This window comes from Gorilla gorilla, chromosome 10 (genome assembly GCF_029281585.2).
Source record: "Gorilla gorilla gorilla isolate KB3781 chromosome 10, NHGRI_mGorGor1-v2.1_pri, whole genome shotgun sequence".
Taxonomy (NCBI): domain Eukaryota; kingdom Metazoa; phylum Chordata; class Mammalia; order Primates; family Hominidae; genus Gorilla; species Gorilla gorilla.
In genome coordinates this window covers 92,115,923-92,140,243 of record NC_073234.2, presented here as the reverse complement: position 1 = coordinate 92,140,243, position 24,321 = coordinate 92,115,923, and the positions used below count along the sequence as shown (strand labels likewise).

General features: G+C 36.6%; 1 protein-coding gene across 2 annotated transcripts in view; it reads right to left on the bottom strand.

Moving 5' to 3' along the window:
- Positions 1-24,321, bottom strand: part of ZDHHC17 (zDHHC palmitoyltransferase 17) — an 89,697-nt gene that overhangs the window by 42,439 nt on the left and 22,937 nt on the right. The window contains exons 2-5 of one of the 2 annotated variants that reach the window (XM_019039007.4): positions 13,693-13,796; positions 5,834-5,956; positions 2,164-2,241; positions 1,390-1,534 (exon numbers count right to left, since the gene is read on the bottom strand). In XM_019039007.4, coding sequence (XP_018894552.2) covers positions 1,390-1,534; positions 2,164-2,241; positions 5,834-5,956; positions 13,693-13,796 — 450 coding nt within the window. The remainder of the gene's footprint in view (positions 1-1,389; positions 1,535-2,163; positions 2,242-5,833; positions 5,957-13,692; positions 13,797-24,321) is intronic. The other variant, XM_004053604.4, reaches the window with a different exon arrangement.

Sequence of the window (24,321 nt, the reverse complement as noted above, 5' to 3'; positions counted from 1 at the left end):
TATAGCAGTTGCTCTCCAGATGACCCCCCATAAACCTGGCCTCTTGGTATTCACACCCTTGTGTGGTCCCTTCCCTCCGTGGTTATGGCCCTTGTTAACTCACTTTAACTGACAGAATGGAGAAAAAACGTTGCTGTGTCAGTTCAAGACCTAAGACTTAAAAAGGCAAAACAGCTTCTACTTTTGTTCTTTTGGGAGCTCTAAGCCAATATGTAAGAAGTCTAGTTCTCCTGCTGGAAAGACCACATGGACTGGTATTGAAAAGTAGAAGTTCTGACACTACATAGAGAAAGAAAGAGGCCTTGCTGCCCCAGCCTCCCAGTTAAGCAGTTCGTAGCCATTCCTATCAAGTCACAAGATATGTGAGCCAATCTTCCAGCTCAGTCAAGCCGCCAGACAACTGCAGCCACCAGCCAAGGAGAAAAACCATCCAGCCAAGCCCACAAAATTGTGAGACGTATTAATTGGTTGGTATTGTTCTTAAGCCATTAGATTTTGGCAGTAGTTTTTTAACACAGTAACAGACAATAACCCCCCCTCCCCTTCCAGCAATTAACTTAATCAGTCTATGCCTCTTTTCCTAAACCATAATGCACAACACAACTGCCACTGCTTGAGACTGCCAACAACAAATACTGTAAAAACTTCATTAAAAGAAATAGTATTCAAATTCTAAATCCGCATAGAATTTTAAATTAACAGTAAATACATGTTGATAGCAACAAATTAAATATATATATCTTAAAGTTATTCTTGTGATGAGATCCTTACTTATAAAATTAATGCTCAAATATAACCAGAAAAAACACATTAAAGAAAAACTGGGTGACATTACTTTTAACAAAATACGTTTATTACAAAAACATGATTATATAAACTGGTAATATTTAATGTGATTATGGTCACTGCACACTCAAGAAAAATCAGGAACAACCACTTAAAATACGATGTTTTTCTGACAAGTAAGAAGCAGCACTATCTTATACAGCAGAAACTGATCTTAAAAAATGTATCCCTCTCAAGAGATATTTAATATATAAAATAACCAATAATTAAGTTCAACAAAGTTTGGATGAATTCAGATGATATATTCAAAATACATAAAGAAAAAATAGATACTTATATTTTCTCTCTTAATTTCTGAGCTTTATCTCCATTACTCTTAGAAATAAAAAACCCAACTTAATCATTATCTGGTTCATGATTTTCATGCTGGCTTTTATGTTAGGTACATTAAATATCTCCATATCAAACTCACTATATTTATGTTCTTCATCCATCAGAAAGTGCTATTTAAATATCAACGGCTTGTTACAACACCAATAATATTAGGCATTTAAACTATGAAGAACATCTGATTAAAATCCATACCACTGAGATTTTTTTTACCTGTCCTTTTGCTATGAGATAAGCAACAATTGAGGTATGTCCGAACTGAGCAGCCAGATGAATACAGCTACATCCTTCTCCATCAATTAATGAAGGATCTGCACCATATTTCATAAGTTGCACAACCATGGATAGATGGCCTTGTCTAAAACATAAAAGAATAAACACTTAGATATATAAAGTTACTTCAAACAGGATCCTCTGGGAAGAGCTTTTTTAAGTAAGGTATGGTGGGAAGATTACGTATGTATTTTGAAAAGTTATTTTAAAATAGATACATGTCAAAACACATTTAGGATTTTATGGTTCTTAAAAGTCTTAACTAGATTAACAGTCTGAAAATGTATGGAGGTACTCATAACTTATTTAAATATATAGTAAATAATTACTATATTCTATTATGTCCATTCTAATATTATCTCAATCATCCCAAGAAATGAGCTAATTCTTTCATTGTAAATATATATAGGCTGCAAAAATATTACATTTAGAAATCCAAAGTTTAATCCAATCTTATAAATAACTGAATTAATATCAGCATGGCCAGAGAAACTTTGGACAATAAACTTTTGCTTCTTTACAGGTAATATTTCACAATAAAACATCAGCATATTTATGATATTAATTAACGGCATAATAAGCTCTCCTATTCATTTTAGTATATCATTTTTAAAAAATAAATAGTTTATTTTAAAACTAATTTTAAAATAAAATTATTTTATTTATATACTAATAAAGGAACCAAAGGAAAAAAATCCAGAAGCAAATTTAAACCTTGTGGCCCAGTGCAATGGAGTTGAATTCAGGTCCCCTCCAAGTTGATCCACAATAGCACCTTTCGAAATATAGTATCTATAAGACAAAATTTATAATAATTTAAATAACTTTCATTTTCAATTTTAAGAAATTTTGTGAAAAATATGTAAATACATGTTTTCCATTTCAGATCTCATGCTAGTTTGAACCTTTGAAAAGAAATAATCTTCTGTGGTTGTTTAAAAAACATATTTAGCCGAATTTTATATCAAATACCTCTTTTTTTTGTTCTAGAATAAGGAAAAGAAAAATAATTTTTAAGTTACAAAAAAAAAAGAATAAAAATGCCAAAAAAATCACGTAAAAAAAGAAGGTACTCAAGGAACTACAAAGATTTGAATAGTAGCATATAGAAACTTGAAATTAGAATAGTTGCAGAATAGGCAAGACATGGTCTACCTTGGGTAGCTCAGCTTTTTAAGCCTTACTTTCCTTAAGATTACTGTAGATTAAATCAAATAATATACACATAACATAAAGGTTCTTTACTATGCCTTGTTATTTCTTGTGCCTTTAAAGCCATGTTGCTTGAAAAGGAAATAGCAACTTTAGTATTAGATTAGTAAGCTTAATATTAACATCATAATATCTTTTTTTGAGAGAGGGAGAGAGAGAGAGAAAGACAGCATCTCACTATGTTGCCCAGGCAGGTCTCCAACTCCTGGACTTGAACAATCCTCCTACTTTGGACTCCCAAAGTGCTGGGATTACAGGAGTGAGCGGCCGCACCCTGCTGTCATAGCATCTTGATAGCTTCTGAAGTGAACAAGATCTAGCTGTTCATTATAATGCTTTCTTTGGGAATAATTAATGCAGTAAATCCTGAATATAAATGTTCTAAGGGATATGATATCAAATACTTGACATATGTATACTCTTAAACTGTTCTAAGTGATTACTGCTCTAGATCAGTAATGCATTTACTCTTAATGTACATAGCTTTTAACCTGTGATTATTCATGCTTATGTGTTTAATTCAGAAATTTGTGGCTGCAAATAAGTATTTGTTTAAATTGGTGCTTTTAAAGCATTATGCAATGAAGGGCCCAATTCCACTCTATCATGCAAAATGGTTCAAAGTAACCTAACAAAGTATTTCCAGAATATTAAACTATTAATAATGCAAACATTTAATTATTCCTGAATCCATTTTAAAGATACTTGGTAAACATTATATATAATGCTGAAAATGTTCTTTGAGAATGGGTAGGCTAGAACCCAAAGCTCAGCCAAAATAACCACTCTCGTAGGAAATGATATTTTATTAAAAATCGTAACTAGAATTTTTCTAAAGCAATTTCATCCCCTTCTCTATAGTCAACTGTTCCTGAGATTCATTTTTACTGACATATGGCAGAATTTAAATCATCACTAGGTCCATGTCAGTGAGCAATTTCCAAACTGATTCTAAAGCACAACTTTTTTTTCTTCACAAGGAGAGGGAACTTTTCTGCATCCTAAAAAAAGAATAACTTCTATTACTTTTCATTGTAAACTTCTCAGTATTATATTTTTATAACATGTTATTTTGTGTAGCTATAAGACCTTAGCTCAAAACTACAAACTTCTGAGATTGCACAACTCTTAATCTTGAGCCTCTTTGCTCAATATACTGTTAAGAAGGTTTTATCAAACAATGTTCTGGAAGGTACTAATGATCCTAGGTTTTCAGAAGGGACCATCAATGAACAATCGATACCAACAAATATTTAGTAAGTACCTGGGCTGTAAACAGAAACAATGGTTGAAAGTCAATATAAATACATTGCAGAAAAATTGTGTTTTCTAGGATATATTCCCGCTGAAAGTCAGTAGTTACTTAGCATCACAAATAAGTGTTTTACTGACATGGAAGCAATCACGCAGCTGACAGTGCTCGAACGCTTTCTTTGTACACCATAATGTTAAATCTTAAGATGCTGCTACTCAAGTTTTTAATAGAATTATAGTTAAAATTCAAACTCTTAAAGTCCAGATTCATTCTTGTGTCCCTAAACTTCATTATATGATGGCAATTTCTGACTTCAGTGTCAGTCCCATGTTGATTTTAACACACAACCATTCTGCATTTGCCAAGAGGTACGTTTAGTGCACCTTTACCCTCAAAGTTTGAGACTCAGGAATTAAATTAGAGAACAGTAAGACAATGCACTGAAAACGTAGCAATTCAGGGTGAATTCTCTTACCTGGCATTAATATCCAATTTGTCTCTACACATTCTGTGTGCTGCACTTAACACAGTAAGTAGTTCATTTAGTTCATTTTACATTTGTGTTGGCTAGGCGCAGAGGCAAATGCCTGTAATTCCAGCAGTTTGCGAGGCCAGGGTAGTTGAACTGCCTGTGCTCAGGAGTTTGAGACCAGCCTGGGAAACAAGGCGAAACCCCGTCTCTACCAAAAATACAAAAAATTCGGGCCAGGCACAGTGGCTCACGCCTGTAATCCCAGCACTTTGGGAAGCCGAGGCGGGTGGATCACCTGAGGGCAGGAGTTCGAGACCAGCCTGATGAACATGGAGAAACCCCATCTCTACTAAAAACATAAAAAAAATTAGCTGGGCATGGTGGCATATGCCTATATTTCATTTTCATTTAAACCCTCTGGTCCTTGAATCACTCTATAAGTCATTTACTATTGGCACCCGCCTATAATCCCAACTACTCGGGAGGCTGAGGCAGGAGAATTGCTTGAACCCAGGAGGCAGAGGTTGCGGTGAGCCAAGATTGAGCCATTACACTCCAGCCTGGGCAACGAGAACAAAACCCCATCTCAAAAAAAAACAAAAACAAAAACAAAAAAACACAAATTAGTTGGGCGTGGTGGTATTCGCCTGTGCTCCAAGCTACTCAGGAGTATGAGGTGGGAGGATCGCTTGAGCCTGGGAGGCAAGGCTGCAGTGTGCCAAGATTGTACCACTACATTCCAACCTGAGTGAGAGAGTAAGAACCCATCTCAACAACAAAATTTCATGTCTTTCTGTAAATATTTTGTGTCCAAAGTGTCAAAAGACTACTAAAGAAGATATGCTGAGATTTCCTACCATCCTGACTCTTGATTATCTAACTATTTCTTATTAATACTAAACAAACATTAACAGTGATGGATAAAAATCATTTTACACTTAGTATGCAAAGTATTCATCACTTATGCTGGTGTGAACAGTTAAATCAGATTATTATTACCTATTATCATTTCAACTTTCCTTTTGCTGTTTTCTCCACAGAATCCACATTTGGAATGTGAACACCAAGTCAGACTGCCTGAGTTCAGGTCCTGACTCCAACCTTTATTAGCTGTGGGTCACTAGGTAGTATATTTAAACTGTCTGTGCTTCAGTTTTGCCAGCAGTAGGACAGTAACAATTGTTATATTTCATATACGGTTATATTAAGAATTAAGAACTAAAGAAAACATATATGGAAAAGTACTCAGTACAGTACTTGGCTAATATAAGCATTCAATATAAGTTAAAAGCAATTTTTCTTTTTCAGAAAAACAAGGTACACAGAATCTATCCTCTAAAAGCCATGAATTTTAGAAAGTATTAGTTTTTATAACAATTACTTCTATTAATTTTATAACCATAAAAAGTCAAGTTCTAATAATTAAAAATAGAGAAAACACATACTTGACTAAATCTATTCTGTTATTGATGGCAGCCCAATGGAGGAGGGTAACATTTTCTTTGTCCGGTTGCCGTACATCATAGCCTGCTTCCACCAATTCTCGACAGCGTTCATATATTCCATATCTAGAAAAGAAAGAAAATATGGCATTGTTATTATTTAACAAGAAATGTAAACCTAAAAATAACATTTTGAGATGAAAATAATTCCTCATTTTGATACTAGGAAATTAAAATGTATTTCTCAACATAGAATATTACTTTTAAAATGTCAACATGCCAAAAACTTTTACTAATCCATTTTAGTTCTAAAATGTCTCACTTATAAGAATGTAAAATCTCACTATACGAAAGAAAAAAGTACACCAGAAATAAAATTTCAATCAGTTGCTTTATTACCACTTATCCCAGCAAACTCTTAAGGCAGACTATAAAAAATACACACATATTAAAAAATATTAAATATATAAAAATCAGTAACAAGGTGCATATAAATGATTTAGAAGACTATCAAGAAGAAAGGATGTTATATAAGCCCCAGTGTGAGAAACACGCTCATCAGTCCAAACCCAAAGAATGGACCAAGAGGCACGAGGAAAGGCGAAAGTGAGACTTTTAACAGCAGTCGTGTAATATCAGGTGTCTGGTAGGCAGACACACCCAGGGCAGCTACAGCAGGCAATTTATCTCCTAGCACACAAGTCCCTCCCCGAGTTCCTCACTGGTCGAGTACTATGGGGTTGCAATCTTCCCAGACGCCGCCTAAGTTTTATTATCCCCCTTACCCCGTCCTTTTCCACGCTTAAGTTTTGATTTCACAATAATGAAACTTTCTTCCCTTTTATGGGCTGACCCCTCCTCTACATTCTGTTCACTTATCGTGACCCACTAGGTGCATGAGCCATGTAATTTGTTACATTCGCAGGCTGGCTGCCAGTGCTTAGGTTTATCATGCCTTGAAAATGGACCATTTAAAATGTTTTCTCACAAATTCCCTTCTCTTTTCTATTTACTTCTTTTAGTTTCATTTTCATTTGAACCCTTTTGGTCCTTGAATCACTCTAGAAGTCATTTACTATCTTCCTCATAGGAGAGTGAGTCTAATTTGGTTTTTAATAGTAGCAGGTTATTTTGCTGGTAAGTCATGGGCATTTGTTTATTAATAGCTGTCTTAATTAATCTCTGTGCTAGTCCCCTCACACAAAGGATAATACAACATCCCACTGCTGGTAAGACTTCTGCCACAATTATGAGAGATGTAAGGACTGAAGCTACCATGCCTTTCCATTTTCCAAACCAACCTTCTAGCCAACCTGTAAATGGGTCATCAATTCCAGCATTCTCTGCCAGCTCACTAGAGTTGTCAAACCTTGTAAAGCTTTTGTGATGATCCTATCTGGGACAGTATTGTTGGGAATAAAAGTACATTTCCCACCCAGCATCACACATATGCCTTTTTCTGCTAGTATCATGTCTAGTGCAAGCTGGTTTTTCCAGGCCATTCGGCTGATGGCATTTAACTAGCTAGTCACCCCTTTGAGGGCATCCCAAGTATAATTGATGAAGCTGTGGATTATAATAGATGGAGTTAATCCAATTCACATTCTCACTAACAGTTGACCACCAGAAGAGTGCTGATTCAAACCCAGCAGCTATTTGGTTTCGGGCCTTAAATTCATTATGCACCCCCTAGGGACTCCTATCAAGTCAACATATATATAACGGGATTAAAAGAATTTGTCAAATCTCTCCGGTTTTGGTGGCCATCTGTATTTATGGTTATCTTATGGAATGCCAGGGTGAAGGGAATGGCCAATTGGACTAAAGCACAAGTCCCGGTCCAACTGGATGGTAACAAGTTACAGAGGTTCCTTTTCCCACAATACCACCAGACATCAGCCCAGGGTATATGGAGAGCTGAGTAATTACCATTGCCTCAGCAGATGACGTTTATGATGTGGGTATAAGTCGAGAATTCTCCCACAGGCTTACTGAACTCTGCCCCTTGCCTAGAGAGGCAAGAAGAATGATTCATATTCCCTATAGAGAACGAGGGGATTGCTCTGGGATGTGACCTCCACAATGTGGGAAAGGACAATGACAGACTCTGAACAAAATCATCTAAGACAAAGCCTATTTTATAATAAATATCTCATGTAATTTTTTTTTTCTTTTTTGAGACAGGGTCTCTGTCACTGAGGCTGGAGTGCAATGGCACAATCACAGCTTCCTGCAATCTCCGCCCCCAGGGCTCAAGCAATCCTCCCACCTCAGCCTCCCTAGTAGCTGGGACCACAGGTGTGCACCACCATGCTTGGCTCTTTTTTTGTACTTTTAGTAGAGATGGAGTTTCACCATATTGCTCAGGCTGGTCTTGAACTCCTGGACTCAAGCGATCTGCCCACCTCAGCCTTCCCAAGAGCTGGGATTACAGGTGTCAGCCACTGTGCCTGGCCTCATGTAATTTATTGAATACTGTACTGAAAGTAAAAACAAAACAAAAAAAAGAATGGCTGTATGGGTCATACTTGAAGCATGGTTTCTACTGAATGTGTACCACTTTTGCAGTGGTGGAAAACTCAAATCAATGTAAGCTGGTAGCACCTGTACTCATAAAAAGATAAAATACCTAAAAAGAAACCAGAAATTCTAGAACTAAAACGTACAATAACTGAAGTCATTATATGGATTCAAAGACAGAAATGAGACAGAAATGTCTTCAAAGACAGAAGAAGGAATCAGCAAACATGAAGACAGAGCAATAGCAATTACTATCAAGTGTGAGGAGCAGAAAGAAAAAAGACCGAAGGAAAGTGAAGACAGTCTAAGGGACCTGTGGGACACCATTAAGTAGAACAACACACACATTGTGGAAGTTCCAGAAAAAGAGAGAGAGAGAGAGAAAGGGACAGAGAGAATATTTGAAAAAATAATCGCTGAAAACTTCCTAAATTTGAATATAAACATCAATGAAGTCAACGTAAAAGGAACTCCAAGACACCCACACTGAGACATATTATAATCAGACTTTTGAAAGACAAAGACAGAGAGAACCTTGAAAGGAACGAGAGAGAGGCAACTGGTCACATACAAGGATCCTCAAAAAGATTATCAGAAGATTTCTCATCAGAAACTTTGGAGGCCAGAAGGTAACAGGCTGACATATCCAAAGCGCTAAAAGAAAACCAATGCCAACCAAAAATCCTATATTCAGCAAAACTGTCCTTCAAAAGAGGGGAAGAAATTAAGACATTCCCAAATAATGACTGAGAGAATCTGTTACCACTGGACCTGCCCTGCAAGAATTGAACAAAGGAGACCTGCCAGGTGAAATTAAGGGACACTAGACAGTAACTCAAAGGCATTTGAAAAAATAAAGATCTCAATAAAAGTCAATACATGGGCAATTACAAAACCTAGCATAACGTAACAATAATTTGTAACTCCGCTTTTTTGTTTTCTACATGATTTAAGAGACTAATACATTAATTTAAAAATTATTAAACACTAGTATTATTGTAATTTTGGTCTGTGTGTCTACATATTGTTTCTATATAATTTTAGAGACCAATGCATTTAAAATAATTATTACTTTATGTCTGTTGGAAATACAACGTATACATATGCAGTTCTGTGACATCAATAACTAAAAGGCGTATAGATGAGGCTGTAAAGGAGCAGTTTATTAAGTTATTGGCATTAATCTATATAAATTCAGTAACACAAATTCAAATTAGTGTTATAACTTTAGGATTTTTTTTCTTTTTTGAGACGGAGTCTCGCTGTGTAGCCCAGTCTGGAGCACAGTGGCGCAATCTCAGCTCACTGCAAGCTCCGCCTCCCAGGTTCACGCCATTCTCCTGCTTCAGCCTCCCGAGTAGCTGGGACTACAGGCACCCGCCACCACGCCCGGCTAATTTTTTTGTATTTTCAGTAGAGACGGGGTTTCACCGTGTTAGCCAGGATGGTCTCGATCTCCTGACCTTGTGATCCACCCGCCCCGGCCTCCCAAAGTGCTGGGATTACAGGCGTGAGCCACCACGCCCGGTCCAACTTTAGGATGTTAAATGTAATATCCATAGTATCCGCAAAGAAAAGTAGCTATAGGACATACACGAAAGGAACGAGAAACTTAAACATTTCACTATAAAAATTGAACTAAACACACACAAAAAACAGTAACGCAGGAAATGAGAGGGAAAAAAAGCTATATGGCATATACAAAACAAATGCTGGCCAGGTGCAGTGGCTCTCGCCTGTAATCCCAGCACTTTGGGAGGCTGAGGAGGGTGGATCACGAGGTCAGGAGTTTGAGACCAGCCTGACCAACATGGTGAAACCCCGTCTCTACTAAAAATACAAAAATTAGCTGGGCGTGGTGGAACATGCCTGTAATCCCAGCTACTTAGGAGGCTGAGGCAGGAGAACTGCTTGAACTCAGTAGGCGGAGATGGCAATGAGCTGAGATTGCGCCATGGCACTCCAGCCTAGGCGATAGAGCAAGACTCTGTCTAAAAAAAAAAAGAAATGGCAAAATGACAGAAGTCCCTCTTTATTAGTAATTACTTTAAATGTAAACGGATTAAACTCTCCAACCCAAAGACAGTCTGGCAGAACAGACTGGGGTAAAAAAGACCCAACTATACGCTATCTACAACAGACACACTTTAGATCCAAAAGCAAATGAGTTGGAAATTAAAGGATGAAAAAAGAAATTCCATGCAAATAATAATCAGAGGAGAGCAAGAGTGGCTACACTAATATCAGACAATAAACTTTAAATCAAGAATGGTTACAAAAGACAAAGAAAGACATTACATATTAATAAAAGGTTCAATGCAGCAAGAAGATACAACAATTATAAATTAAAAGCATTGAACATTTAACCTAATAACATCATCAAAATATTTGAAGCAAAAATTGACAGAACTGAAGAGAGAAACAGACAGTTCTACAATAAGAGCTAGAGACTTCAATACCACAACTCTCAATAATGGATGCAAGAACTAGACGTAAGTAAGGAAACACAGAACTTAAGGAAACCGTGGCCAGCCTGGATTCATGTATTTTTAAAAGTGAATTGAACTTCTGTATCAAAATGTAGTACTGTGCCTCTTCTTCCCACTGTAAATAATTAACAATTCCTAAGCAAATATCAAGTGGAAAAGGGAAGACTACGAACAAAATAAACTACATTCTGAAGACACAAACTTTGGGGTTTTGTCTGTCTAGTTTTTGTTGTTGCCTTATGTGTAGAAAAAACAAGATTACATGCGTCATTCTAATAAAAACCATGTATAGGTTGGGCATCTCTAATTCAAAAATCCATAACATGAAGTATTCCAAAATCCTAAACTTTTTGAGCACATGATACCACACATGGAAGATACTATACATGACCTCATGTGACAGGTGCACAAAACATAAAAACATTGTATAAAAGTACCTTCGGGCTATGTGTACATGAAACATAAATAAACATGTTTAGACTTGAGTCCCACCCCAAAGATCTCTCATTGTGTATGTGCAAATATTCCAAAATCCAAAAAAATCCAAAATCCAAAACACTTCTGGTCCCAAGCATTTTGAATAAGGGATACTCAACCTGTATTTAGATAAGATAGCCTATTTAAAGCTAAAAACAAACAAACCTACAAAAGAAAACAAACACAATCTTTATAGTTGTCACTGGATTTCTCTACGTTGTTGCACTCAAAGCTCACGCAAAAGATGAGATCACCTTAAAATCAAATTGTTCAGATCAATCATTTTTAATCTTTTTGGGGATCACAGACCTCTTTAAAAATGCAATGAAAGTCACGGACTCTACCCAGAAACATGCTCCAACACACAAAATTCTGTATATAATTCCAAGGCATTCAGGGAAGTCTGAAGCTCTTCCTGGAGCCCAGGTAAGAATGTTAAGTAATTCACACGTCCTCAGCAAGTTGTAATAAAGATCACATTATTCTGAGATTTGGTTTGCACTGAGTAGTGTTAAGGTTTCCAGCACTCTACAGAATGGATATTAAGAGACCAAAAGCACACCAAGTCTTTATATTAAGAAAGAGTTATTTCATAATTTCACAAAACAAATAAAAAATATTGTTTTACTTAGTTGACCTACTGGCATAACAGATACCACTTTATGCTTTCTTCTTGAAGTAAATATGCAGATGATCAGAAAGACCAAGAAAAATACACACCCTAAGGAAATATGACTATTAATTCTGTGGGATGCAATGAACTTCAGAGAATCCTTTTTTTGCTTGTTTTTTTGAGATGGGGTCTCACTCCTTTGCCCAGGCTGGAGTGTATTGGCATGACCATATCTCACCGCAGCCTCGAATTCCCAGGCACAAGCGGTCCTCCCACCTCAGCCTTCCGAGTAACTGGGACCACAGGAGTGTGCCATCACGCCTGACATGGTTTGGATCTGTGTCCACACCTAAATCTTATGTTCAATTGTAATCCCCAGTGTTGGAGATGGGGCCTGGTGAGAGGTGATTGGATCAAGGGGGTGGATCCTTGATGAATGGTTTGGCACCATCCCTTTGGTACTGTTCTTGTGATAGAGTTCTCATGAGATTTGGTTGTTTGGAAATGTGCAATACCTCCTCCCCACTCTCTCTTCCTCATGCTCCACCAGGTAAGATGTACCTGCTTCCCCTTCACCTCCCACCATGATTGTAAAGTTTCCTGAAGACTCCTCAGAAGCAGAAGCCACTATGCTTCCTGTACAGCCTGCAGAATCATAAGCTAATTAAACCTCTTTTCCTCATAAATTATCCAGTGTCAGGTACTTCTTTATAGCAGTGAGAGAACGGAGTAATACAATGCCCTACTTTTTTTTTTTTTTTCTTTTTTTGCAGAGACAGGGTCTCATTCTATTGCCCAAGCTGGTCTCAAACTCCTGATCTCAAGTGATGTTCCCACACTGGCCTCCCAAAGTTTTAGGATTACAGGCATGAACTTCCACATCTGTCCAATTTCAGACAATTCTTAAAGCTCAAGAATCTATGAACTAGTTTCTCCTCTTTGCAGATGAAAATAACTGTTGTTATTTCAACTTCCATATACTTTGCATTATAAAAAGTCAGATTTATCCTTTTCCTTAGCTTATCTCGAAGACTGATAATCTGGTATTTTGATGATATTTTAGAAAACTGTGATATTTCCCTTAGCACGGGTTAAATAAGTAAATATGACATTAACTACGTTTTATTTCTAATCTGTGTACCTGGTTGCGGGCGGGAGAATATTGGATGCACACTGATGGTTTCCATTTAAAGTGCTTTAATTCCAACAATGTTTTCCAACTCACCGTAAGTAACCTTAATATTCTCAGGGCCTAATAGTATACTTCTGGAAAGATCAGCAAGTACCAAAAGCAAACAGACATATTCAATTAACCAATGGGAAATAAACTAAATTTTCGTGTGTGTGTGTGTGTATGTGACAGAGTTTCACTCTTGTTGCCTAGGCTGGAGCACAGTGGCGCAATCTCGGCTCACTACAATCTCCACCTCCTGGGTTTAAGTGATTCTCCTGCCTCAGCCACCCAAATAGCTGGGATTATAGGCATCCGCCACCATGCCTGGCTAATTTTTTGTATATTTAGTAGAGACGGGGTTTCACCATGTCGGCCAGGCTGGTCTCAAACTCCTGACCTCAGGTGATCCACCCTCCTCGGCCTTGTGAAGTACTGAGATTACAGGTGTGAGCCACCGCAACCGGCCCATAAACTAATTTTTTAATTGAGATATACTGATGTTTTTCCCAAAGTAATATGACTGTTATTCAGATTCATATTTCACTTGAAATACACATGCCAAAGAAAACAACTACAACAAAAACCTTACTGTGTAGCCTTGACTATGTCCCATGTGCTGTAATCATCAATATGAGTTTTCCGTCCAAGAGGTTCACCATATCCATGGTTATAATGGCTTTGGGGTTTGATTTCCTGTTAAAAAGAAAATCACACACAGGCAAGAATTGAAAAAAGAGGTACAGAAAATATTTCTATATTTTATAGTACTGCTTTTGTGTTGTTTGAGAAATACTAATTACTGAAATAATTAAATTTACCTTATTCTAAAGTCTATACTCTTTTATTTTATTTATTTATTTTTTTGAGATGGAGTCTCACTCTGTCGCCCAGGCTGGAGTGCAGTGACGTGATCTCGGCTCCCTACAACCTCCGCCTCCCGGCTTTAAGTGATTCTCCTGCCTGGCCTCCTGAGTAGCTGAGACTATAGGCACGTGCCACCACGCCCGGCTAATTTTTTGTATTTTTAGCTGAGACGGGGTTTCACCATGTTAGCTAGGATGGTCTCGATCTCCTGACCTTGTGATCCGCCCGCCTCAGCCTCCCAAAGTGCTGAGATTACAGGCATAAGCCACCATGCCCGGCCAAGTCTACACTCTTTAGGGAAAAAGCTTGTTCAAAGAGATCTACCCATTTTACACATTCTCAAGCTAAAAAAATCTGTAAGATTAGAAACAAGTAACAACTTAGCAACTGAAACTAATCTTCAGCTCCACAGAACTCTCTTACCTCGTCATCAAATCAACTCATTCTCTCTAACCAATTTTTCTATTATTCTACTATGACCCACAGCTCTAACACTCTACTTTAAAACCTTCATCACATGCACTACTCTATTCCTCAAATAAACTCTAAGGCCCTAAAGGAAGGAACCTATGGATATTATTTTTCTATTATTCTCAGATATCACCTTTCCTAAATTTCTTCATGCTCTGAGCTACCATTAGATGAATAAGGAATACAGCAGTGCTGATAAAAGGTAAATCTGCTTGAATAGGCCTAAAAATGTTAATATCCTTTTAAAAAGATTTTATATAAAAATCCATATATATAAAATTTAATTTACATAAAAATTTAAATGAGTTTCAAAGAATATTACATCTATTCAAAGTTTACATGCTGTAATTTTCTATTAAAAATACAAAATTTGGTATATATAGTCAATTTCCTCAATATAACATAGCACTAAAATACAACTGTTTCTTTTATATAAAAACCGAAAAACTGAGTTTGTTCAGTTCCAATAACATCTGTTGAAAATGCTGTGTTTCTGATATTTTTGACAAACGTGTAAATATAAATAAAAGGATAAATCATAAAAGATTTGGAAAGAAATCCTTAGAACAATATATGCTGTCTTGCCTCTGATAAACCACCTACCACTGATAGTTAACAGTATTTTACTAGAGGAAAAAGCTATTTAGCTTACTCTAGCCATTCAAATTGTGTGGGAAGTTCTAAAACTAATTTGTTTGAACCATAAATTTAGAAGACTATCAATCTGAATATTTTCAATGAAAAGGAATTTAAAAGTTTTACACAAGCAAATTCTGCTTAGCATATAATCTTTCAACAAGTAAATGCTTAATTCTTTATGAAAATGCTATAGCCAATGCTAAAATACACTTTAACATTTATAATTATATACCCACATTAGAAGAAAGAAATATACATCATTCTTAAACCAAGATTCACAATATACTGCAGATAGTTCACTAAATGATTTTTTAAGAGGTTGTTCTCAAACTCCATTAAAATAGAGTAGCTTGAGTAGGTTTAGTATTTTGAGTATATACAATGTTCTGAATAACTGACAAAGCAAGCCAATACATAAGACTTATCCATTTAATTTCTTTAAATCTTTTCCATTTAATTTCTCCACAGAATTCCAGTTTTCAATCTCTCTATGCTCTATATTCAGTGGGGTTAAGGTAAAGAAAAATACTTCTAAGCCAGTAACACTTTCTTATTTCTAAATTTTCTTTTCTGATTCTATTCTCTCCAACCACAGGGAAAATAATTTTTTTTAACTCCAACTTTGACATCTATATGTCTGTAAGATACCTGAAAAAGAATAAAAACTTGATCACATCTTTCAGGGAGAACAGAATAATATACCCAACAAAACATGTATTGAGAGCCTGCTATACATAAAGCTCTCTACAATGTACACTGGGACCCCACCCAGGATAGGGTAAGACATGTGCAACGTTAAAGAGGTTGTCAAAAAACGCAGTAATCAAGATCAACAACAACAAAAACAACAACAGTTTAATGGAATATTTTTAAAACAAAACCAATGCAACAAAACACACACACACACACACACACACACACACCCATGAACCAAACATCAACATTTTAAAACAGAGACAGCATCAGAATCACTAACTCTTCCTTTTGCATCAGGCTCCACTATAGCTCAGAGCATCACTGTGCATGTATACAAAATATAGCCTGTCATCCTGAAGGACTTCCAATCCAGAATGGAAAGACAAAGTAGAGAAGAAAAATAAGTCAAATATTATAAGCAAGAGCCTTCCAATAATAAGTAAAAACACAGATGAGGACAACATAATATCCAAAAGGTAATAACATAACTTGAAAAAACTTCGAAAATGTGCTACGGCAAAATGCTATTCTTTTTTACTATGGACAAATACATTGCTTTTACATACCAATAATATTCATAGAATAAAAATAAGTCTCTTTCTGAGGATTACTATCATAAAGTTTTCAAGAAACTTTAATTTTATTTTCATGCCCAGAGACCTCACTTACTGTACATAATGATTAAATTATATTCTCAGTTTGTTTCACTGACATTGCCAAATGTGAGCTTATAAATGTTACTGGAAATTAGACTTTTTTCCAGTAACATATTAAAATTAACCTATATAAGTATCTGTTTTGTGCCTCCTATAAGGTTGTTTTTATTTCCTTAGTAAAAGGTATCTATTTTTAAAAATATGCCTTTAACTAAACACATCTCAAATAATTCTACAGTGGCAGAGTTATACTCACTAAAGAAAAGGTATATATGAAAATCTCCAACCTGCTTTATTACCAAACAAATTTTGTAATAAAGAACTTTATTCCTCACTTTTAAACAGACTGGATACTGGTTTATCTCTAGGACTAGTACCTTGTCAATGTGACAAATGACAACACTCTATCAAGATAATCACAACTATCAATAGACCTAGGAGTAACAGTTCTAATTATAAAACATATTTTTAACATGTTCATATAAATAAGCATATCTAACAAACATAGATAATAATTTTTAAGTTAAAAATTTGCTATTATATATTAAATATATTTTCAACATACAAATATTTAGTTAATTAAACTCTTTAAAATCCTGTAATTTGGCCGGGTGCAGTGGCTCACGCCTGTAATCTCAGCACTTGGGGAGGCAGAGGTGGGTGGATCACAAGGTCAGGAGATTGAGACCATCCTGGCTAGCACAGTGAAACCCCGTCTCTACTAAAAAATACAAAATTTAGCCCAGCATGGTGGCAGGCGCCTGTAGTCCCAGCTACTCGGGAGGCTGAGGCAGGAGAAAGGCATGAACCCAGGAGGCGGAGCTTGCAGTGAGCCACGATCGCGCCACTGTGCTCCAGCCTGGGCAACAGAGTGAGACTCAGTCTCAAAAAAAATAAAATAAAATCCTGTAATTTTTCCTCGATGTTAATGGAAACCAAGAAGCAATTTAATTGCTATTTCTACCAAGAAAAGCAATACTAATTTAAAAATATGTATGTGTGTCATTGTAACTTTTAAGAATGCAGTAATTCCATTAGAAGCAGCTTGGTATAACAGAAAAAAATCCACGACTGAGAGGCTAATGAATAAAAGTCCACCACTCCCCTACCTAGGGTACACCTAGCAAGTCAATTAACTACTATAGGGTACAGATCTCTCCTTTGTAAAACGGGATTTGAATAAAATAAGCAAAAAGTTCCTCTGAGGTGCCTCAAGGTACGAGTGGAAGAGCTCAGAGATTTCAAACTCCACACACTCTTTCCCTTCTTTTGAGGCAGAGCCTCACTCTGTCACCCAGGTTGGAGCGCAGTGGCATGATCTCAGCTCACTGCAACCTCCGCCTCCCAGGTACAAGCCATTCTCCTGCCTCAGCCTCCTGAGTAGCTGGGACTACAGGCACACACCACCACACCTGCCTGATTTTTCTATTTTTAGTAGAGACAGGGTTTCACCATGTTGGCCAGGTTGGTCTCAAACTCCTGGCCTCAAGTGATCTACCACTTCGGCCTCCCAAAGTGCTGGGATTACAGGCAGGAGCCACTGCACTCAGCCTCATTCCCGTCTTAAACAAAGCACTTCATTATTTGTTTTTAGATACTGGGTATTAAAAACTTTAAGCAAATTAAATTTAGCAGAGTTTATCTGAGCAAAGGACAACCCATGAATCTGACAACACTAATAACCAAAAGAGGTTCAGCAAGCTCAGCTTCAGAGCATGAGCAGAGGGTTTCAACAGGCTGAACTTTGAAGCAAAGCAATTACTTGATTAGCCATAGCTAGCTAGGCATTTGCCTTATTTGATCATGATCCAGTAAAAGGTCCCAAGTTAGAGGTTAGTTGGTGATTTCTAACTGATAATGTCTCTAGTTAGACTTAAGTTTCATGTCACTGTTTTCATTGAATTGGGTTTGGGTTTGCTTATGTAGGAACCCCAGGACATGCAGCTTTATACAAGATTTCTTCAATTAAAGGTTTAGCTGCTATCTAAAAAAAAAGTTCTGAAACTTCTAGATTAGACATTCTCCAAGTTCTAAGGGGAACATAAAATGATTTCATATATTTTTTTAAAATTATAGCCACTTGGAAGATTCTTAACATTATCTAGTTGACAGTCAGAAGGTTTTTTTGTTTGTTTGTTTTAATAGTCCTGGCTTTGAAGAGAACTGGAAGGAGAGAAATTACCTCCAAAATCTGCTACATAGGTAGCAGATAGTAGACAGGAATAGTAGACAGGAATGGGAAGAGCTGGGATAAGCTGAGCTGCGATAAACACTGCTGCTAAGAGAAATCAACATGACAAGACTCAATCTTATACAGCAGGTATAGGGCAAATACTAGTTTATATGCCAATATGAGAGATGCCATAATACATGTTTATTTGCATACCTTGATGGGATTATATAACCAATCAACCATTCGCCAAGTGTCTATGTGCAAACTAGTTAACTTTTTAAAATGCTAGACCTATTGTGGTATAAGTGTAATCCATCTTTGTCCCAGGTTCACAGCACAAGGCTCCTAAAATGCTTAAAATTTCTGAGTGATAGGAATGTTTTTTGTCATTCATTAAAGGTCCCTTTTGACTACACCAGAGTTTATGCCAATGAAGTGACCTGGAGTGGAGCCCCAATATGGCATAGACTCAGGAGGGGGCTGGTGACTAGAATGACCAAGTGATTAGAGGGCTGGAATTTTCAACTCTTCTTACTGACCTCCAGAAAGGAGAATGGGGTGCTGAATATTAAGTTCTATAAAACCTCCTGAAACAACATTTGACAAGTTTCTGGATTGGTGGAGACATTAAGGTTCTGAGAGGGGAGTATGCCTGGAGAGGGCATGGAAACCACACTCCCCTACTCAGACCTCCTCCCATACATCTCTTTCATCTGGCTGTTCCTGAGTTGTATCCTTTATAATAAACTGAAAAATGTAAGTAAAGTGTTTCCCTGTGTTCTGTGAACAACTTATGCAAATTATCAAATCTGAGGAGGGAGTCATGGAAACCCAATTTATAGCCAGTCAGTCCAGAAGTACTGGAGGCCTGATTTGTGACTGGCATCTGAAGTGGGGACTTCAGTCTTGTGGAACTGAGCCCTTGACTTGTCGCGTCTATGCTAATCCCAGATGTATAGTATAGTATACTAAGTATAGTAAGTTCAGGAATATTATGAAAGAAGGGTAATGGAAGGGACTTGCCCTTCAAATTTAATTCTATTAAATTTATGGTATTTTGGGTCTCTACGGGTACTTGATTCATTTCTAAATTCTACCTAATACTAACGAACCTTCTTAAAACAAAATAAAACAAAAAGCATCCATATAAAGCTCCTTTTAAAAAAATTATTTCACCCCAAATTACATTTGCAAAATAAAGGCATTTTGTTACAGCCATAGAAATACGCAAAAAAATTTGGCAACAAAGGAAAACCTGAGGTAGTGATTTCTTCTAAATTCTAGGCATATCATAAGGATTTTTAAAGGAATGCTTATTGTTCATAATAAAAAGAGGGCATAAGTATAAAAATATATAACCAAGTGAATAACAAAATGGCAAGAAAAACCAGTTTCCCCTATAAAATCATAAAATAACTTTTTTAAAATGTAATTAGTTAACATTGCCAGCAGATGGCACTATACTCAAGACAGACTCTTACAACCTACCTGAAACACCATGTTTTCTCGGCTTTTATTATTTTTAATTGACACAATAATTGTACATATTTATGGGATACAGTGTGATATTTCAATACATGTATACAATGTACAATGACCAAAACAGGATAATTAGCATATCACCTCAAACATTGATCATTTCTTTGTGTTGAGAACATTAAAAATCTGTTTGTATATTTGAAAATATACAATAAATTGTTAGTCAGTCTGTAGTACTATAGAACACTAGGACTTATTCCTCCTAACTAGCTGTACTTTTATATCCCTTAACCAACATCTAACTATCCCCTTCCTCCTCTTTCCTGCCTCTAGTAACCACTATTCTACTCCCTACTTCTGAGATTAACTTCTTTAGCTTCCATGTATGGGTGAGAACATGAGGTATTTAACTTTGTGATGAACTGTCTTTCAGGAAAGACTGAACAAAACTGATTTAGGAAAACATTTGGGAAAATATTCATCTACCTTAGCTTCCTTAAATAACGGTTTTCACTTCATTTCCTTCTAGCATTAATCCCTATCTATACATGTATTTGTAACAATATATGTATCGTATTGTATGCAGTGTATTATAATATCTTTCCACAGACATTTGATGAATGAATATTTATTTATTTAGAGACAGAGTCTCGCTCTGTCACCCAGGCTGAAGTGCAGTGGTATGATCTTGGCTCGCTGCAACCTCCACCTCCTGGGTTCAACTGATTCTCCTGCCTCAGTCTCCAGAGTAGCTGGGACTACAGATGCGTGCCACTAAGCCCAGCTAATTTTTGTATTTTTAGTAGAGACGGGGTTTCACCATGTTGGCCAGGCTGGTCTCAAACTCCTGACCTCAAGTGATCCACCCACCTCGGCCTCCCAAAGTGGGAGGGATTACAGGTGTGCTCCACCGTGCCCAGCCTGATGAACATTTAAGTAAACGCCTATATGCATATGTTTCTCTCCTCTTCCTATCTCTTTAAAAAAAGCTTCATTTTTTATAAGAGTTCTGGATTTACAAAAACAATGTCAAGAGAGTAGTTCTCATATTCTCCATGCTGTTTCCCCTATTAACAACAGCTAACAGTATGATACATTACCTTTAAAGAACCAATATTGACACACCATTATTAACTAAGTCCATACTTTGTGCAGAGTTCATTAGTTTTTGTCCAATGTCCTTTTTGTTCCAGGATCCCATCCAGGATACCACCTTACACGTAGTTATCATGGCTCCCTAGGCTACTCTTGGCTGTGACACTTCTCAGACTTCCCTTGTTTTTGATGACCTTGACAGTTTTGAGAATAACTAGTCGGGTATTTTGTAGAATGGCCCTCAACTGGGATTTCTTTGATGTTTTTCTCATTACTAGACTCAAGTTATGTATTTTAAAGAGCAACTATTGTTTTTAATCTAACCTTATTTTTTTTTCGGATTTCTTTCAACACTCCTTTACAATCTTTATTTCCCCAAATGTTTATGTATTTTTACATAGTCTATAATCATAGTACTCACACCCTTAATATTCTTCCCTTTTACATTTCTTTATGCCATTACACATAGTTTTTGTAAGTACTCCTTTGAACCACAGTTAGTCACTCTGCATATACCAATATATACCACTGCATATACCAATATATCAAAATGTTCTGAAACATTTCCCAATTGCTGAACATTTTTAGGTTATTCTTACATATCCTAACTGAACTGAGATTGTGTATTTTAGGCTTTCCTCTTCTCTGTCTTCCCCTAACATTCTCTTCACCATTAGACTTTAAGCTATGACAGGGTGGGAATCCTATCTTAATCATTTGTGTATGCCCAGTGCTTAGGACAGAGCCTAGCACAAATAATACTGGTCTCCTTAAATGAAATGAAAGAATAAATGGATGGATTCTTCCTCACTACTGAAAAATACTTTCTTTAACTCATTTAATATTTCTTCATTTTAACTGGGGTAAACTCCTAGAGACGGATTCTTAAAGAGTATGAATATTTTTATGGTTCTTGACATGGTATCTAAATTGTTTTGCAAAAGAATTATAATCCAAACAGCAATACATGATTAACTATTTCTCCATAAACTCACTGGCACTGAGTGTTATTTTTAAATTCTCCACTATTTAAACAGAGTAAGAAAGACTTGCTGGGCACGGTGGCTCATGCCTGTAATCCCAACACTTTGGGAGGCCAAGGCAGGCGGATCACCTGAGGTTGGGAGCTTGAGACCAGCCTGACCAACGTGGAGAAAACCCCGTCTCTACTAAAAATACAAAATCAGCTGGGCGTCGTGGTGCATGTCTGTAATCCCAGCCACTCGACAGGCTGAGGCAGGAGAATCGCTTGAACCCGGGAGGCAGAGGTTGCAGGGAGCAGAGATCATGCCACTGCACTCCAGCCTGGACAATAAGAGCGAAACTCTGATCAAAAAAAAAAAAAAACAAAAACAAAAAAACTTGCAATTCCAACTTTAAATATATTTTCCTATCCTAGTTCATCTTTTGGGAATTACCTGTTCATATCTTTTGGTCATTTTATTGTACTTGACTCCTGAAATTTGCTTAATATATTTGTATTACACTTTTATATATATAAGATTAAATACTAATCTTTTTCATACTGATCTAAAGACTTCCATGTTTAAAATTGTTCATTTATGCTTTCAATATAATTCGGAGATTATATCCTTTATAGTCACATGTATTCATCTTTTCCTTGTGCTTTTTTGGTTTTCATTTTTATATTTCAATACTGCTACAATTATTAGTGCTATTCATGAAATATTTTCAGTTCTCTTCTCAGGTACAAAGTTGAACTGTACACCCTTGGCCCTTTGAAAGATAAGTGTGTCCAAGTGATTGATCATGTGATCTTAACCAATAGAATATGAATAAAAAGGATCTGTTGCTTTCAGAGAACAAGTTTAAGAGCCAATATGCAATTCCCCAGTCTCTTTCCATCTGCCAAGGAGACTGGCAATCTTCTAGAGAGTAGAGATAATCACTGGATAGAAAACCTACTATCCCACCCACAATGTATGTGTAGCATAAACTACTAACATTTTTTTAAGGGACAGGGTCTCACTATGTTGCCCAGGCTAGAGTACAGTGGCTATGCACAGACGTGATCATCACCCACTACAGCCTGCAACTCCTGGGCTCAAGCAATCCTCCTGTCTCAGCCTCCTGAGTAGGTGGTAGTACAGGTGCACGCCACCACACTCAGCTAAGCCACTGAAATTTAGGGTTGTTACTGCAGCAAAACATAGCTTATCCGGACTAATATGATTCTGAGAGTTGTTTAGTTTGGTAAGTAGTGTGTAAATGGATCTATATAAATCATTTTCATTGTATTTCAGAGCTGGTTTTAACTAGTATATGGTTTTACTACTAATGTTCACAGATTTATCTTATATCCAGCCACAATGTTAAAATATCATCTCTGATTTTAGATATCTTTGAATACTGTAAGAATACAATCAACTCTCCTGTGCGCGCACACACGCACGAGAGACAGAGAGAGAGAGAGAGGGAGAGACAGAGTGTGTGTTTTCATTCTATGGCCGATGGCATTGGCAAAAACATCAAATGCAATATTGGAAAAGTAAAATGAGAATACTTCCTTATTTCCTATTATTTTTCCTCCATTTTTAATAGTCAATGTATTTAGTGTTTCTTCATCATAAAGTTGTTCAATCATCCTTATTCAAATATATTCCAGAGAATGCATAACACTGTATATGGATAAAAATGCCCACTTGATTGGGCATAAAAATGCCAACAGGCTCTTACATTATAGAATATGGCCAATTTAATATTTCATTGGAGATTCTCAATTTCATCCTGTAAAGATTATGACCAGTATTATTTTTATGTATCTCCTAGTCGATGATAACATTATGAAAGTGACCTTCACTCTTCCCCTTGACCTCCCTTCTCCACCACAGGCCAACTGTTCTTATCAGCAGCCCACACTCAAGTCGTGGCGACATTTCCATTAGGGCCCAAAAAACTAGGGCAGACATAAAACGACTCTGGAAAATTTCAAGGAACAAGTACCTTCAAGTATTTTAAGTTGTTTTATTTTGGTTTTTTAAATGTTTGCATCAAGTGCACATGTAAATTATTTAAATGTAATTACCAAAATGTAATTTGAATGGCAAAGATACGTAACTGAAAATCCTAACAAGTATTGTAAACTATCTCTTAGAAGAAGTGCAAAAACCCCATCTTCGACTGA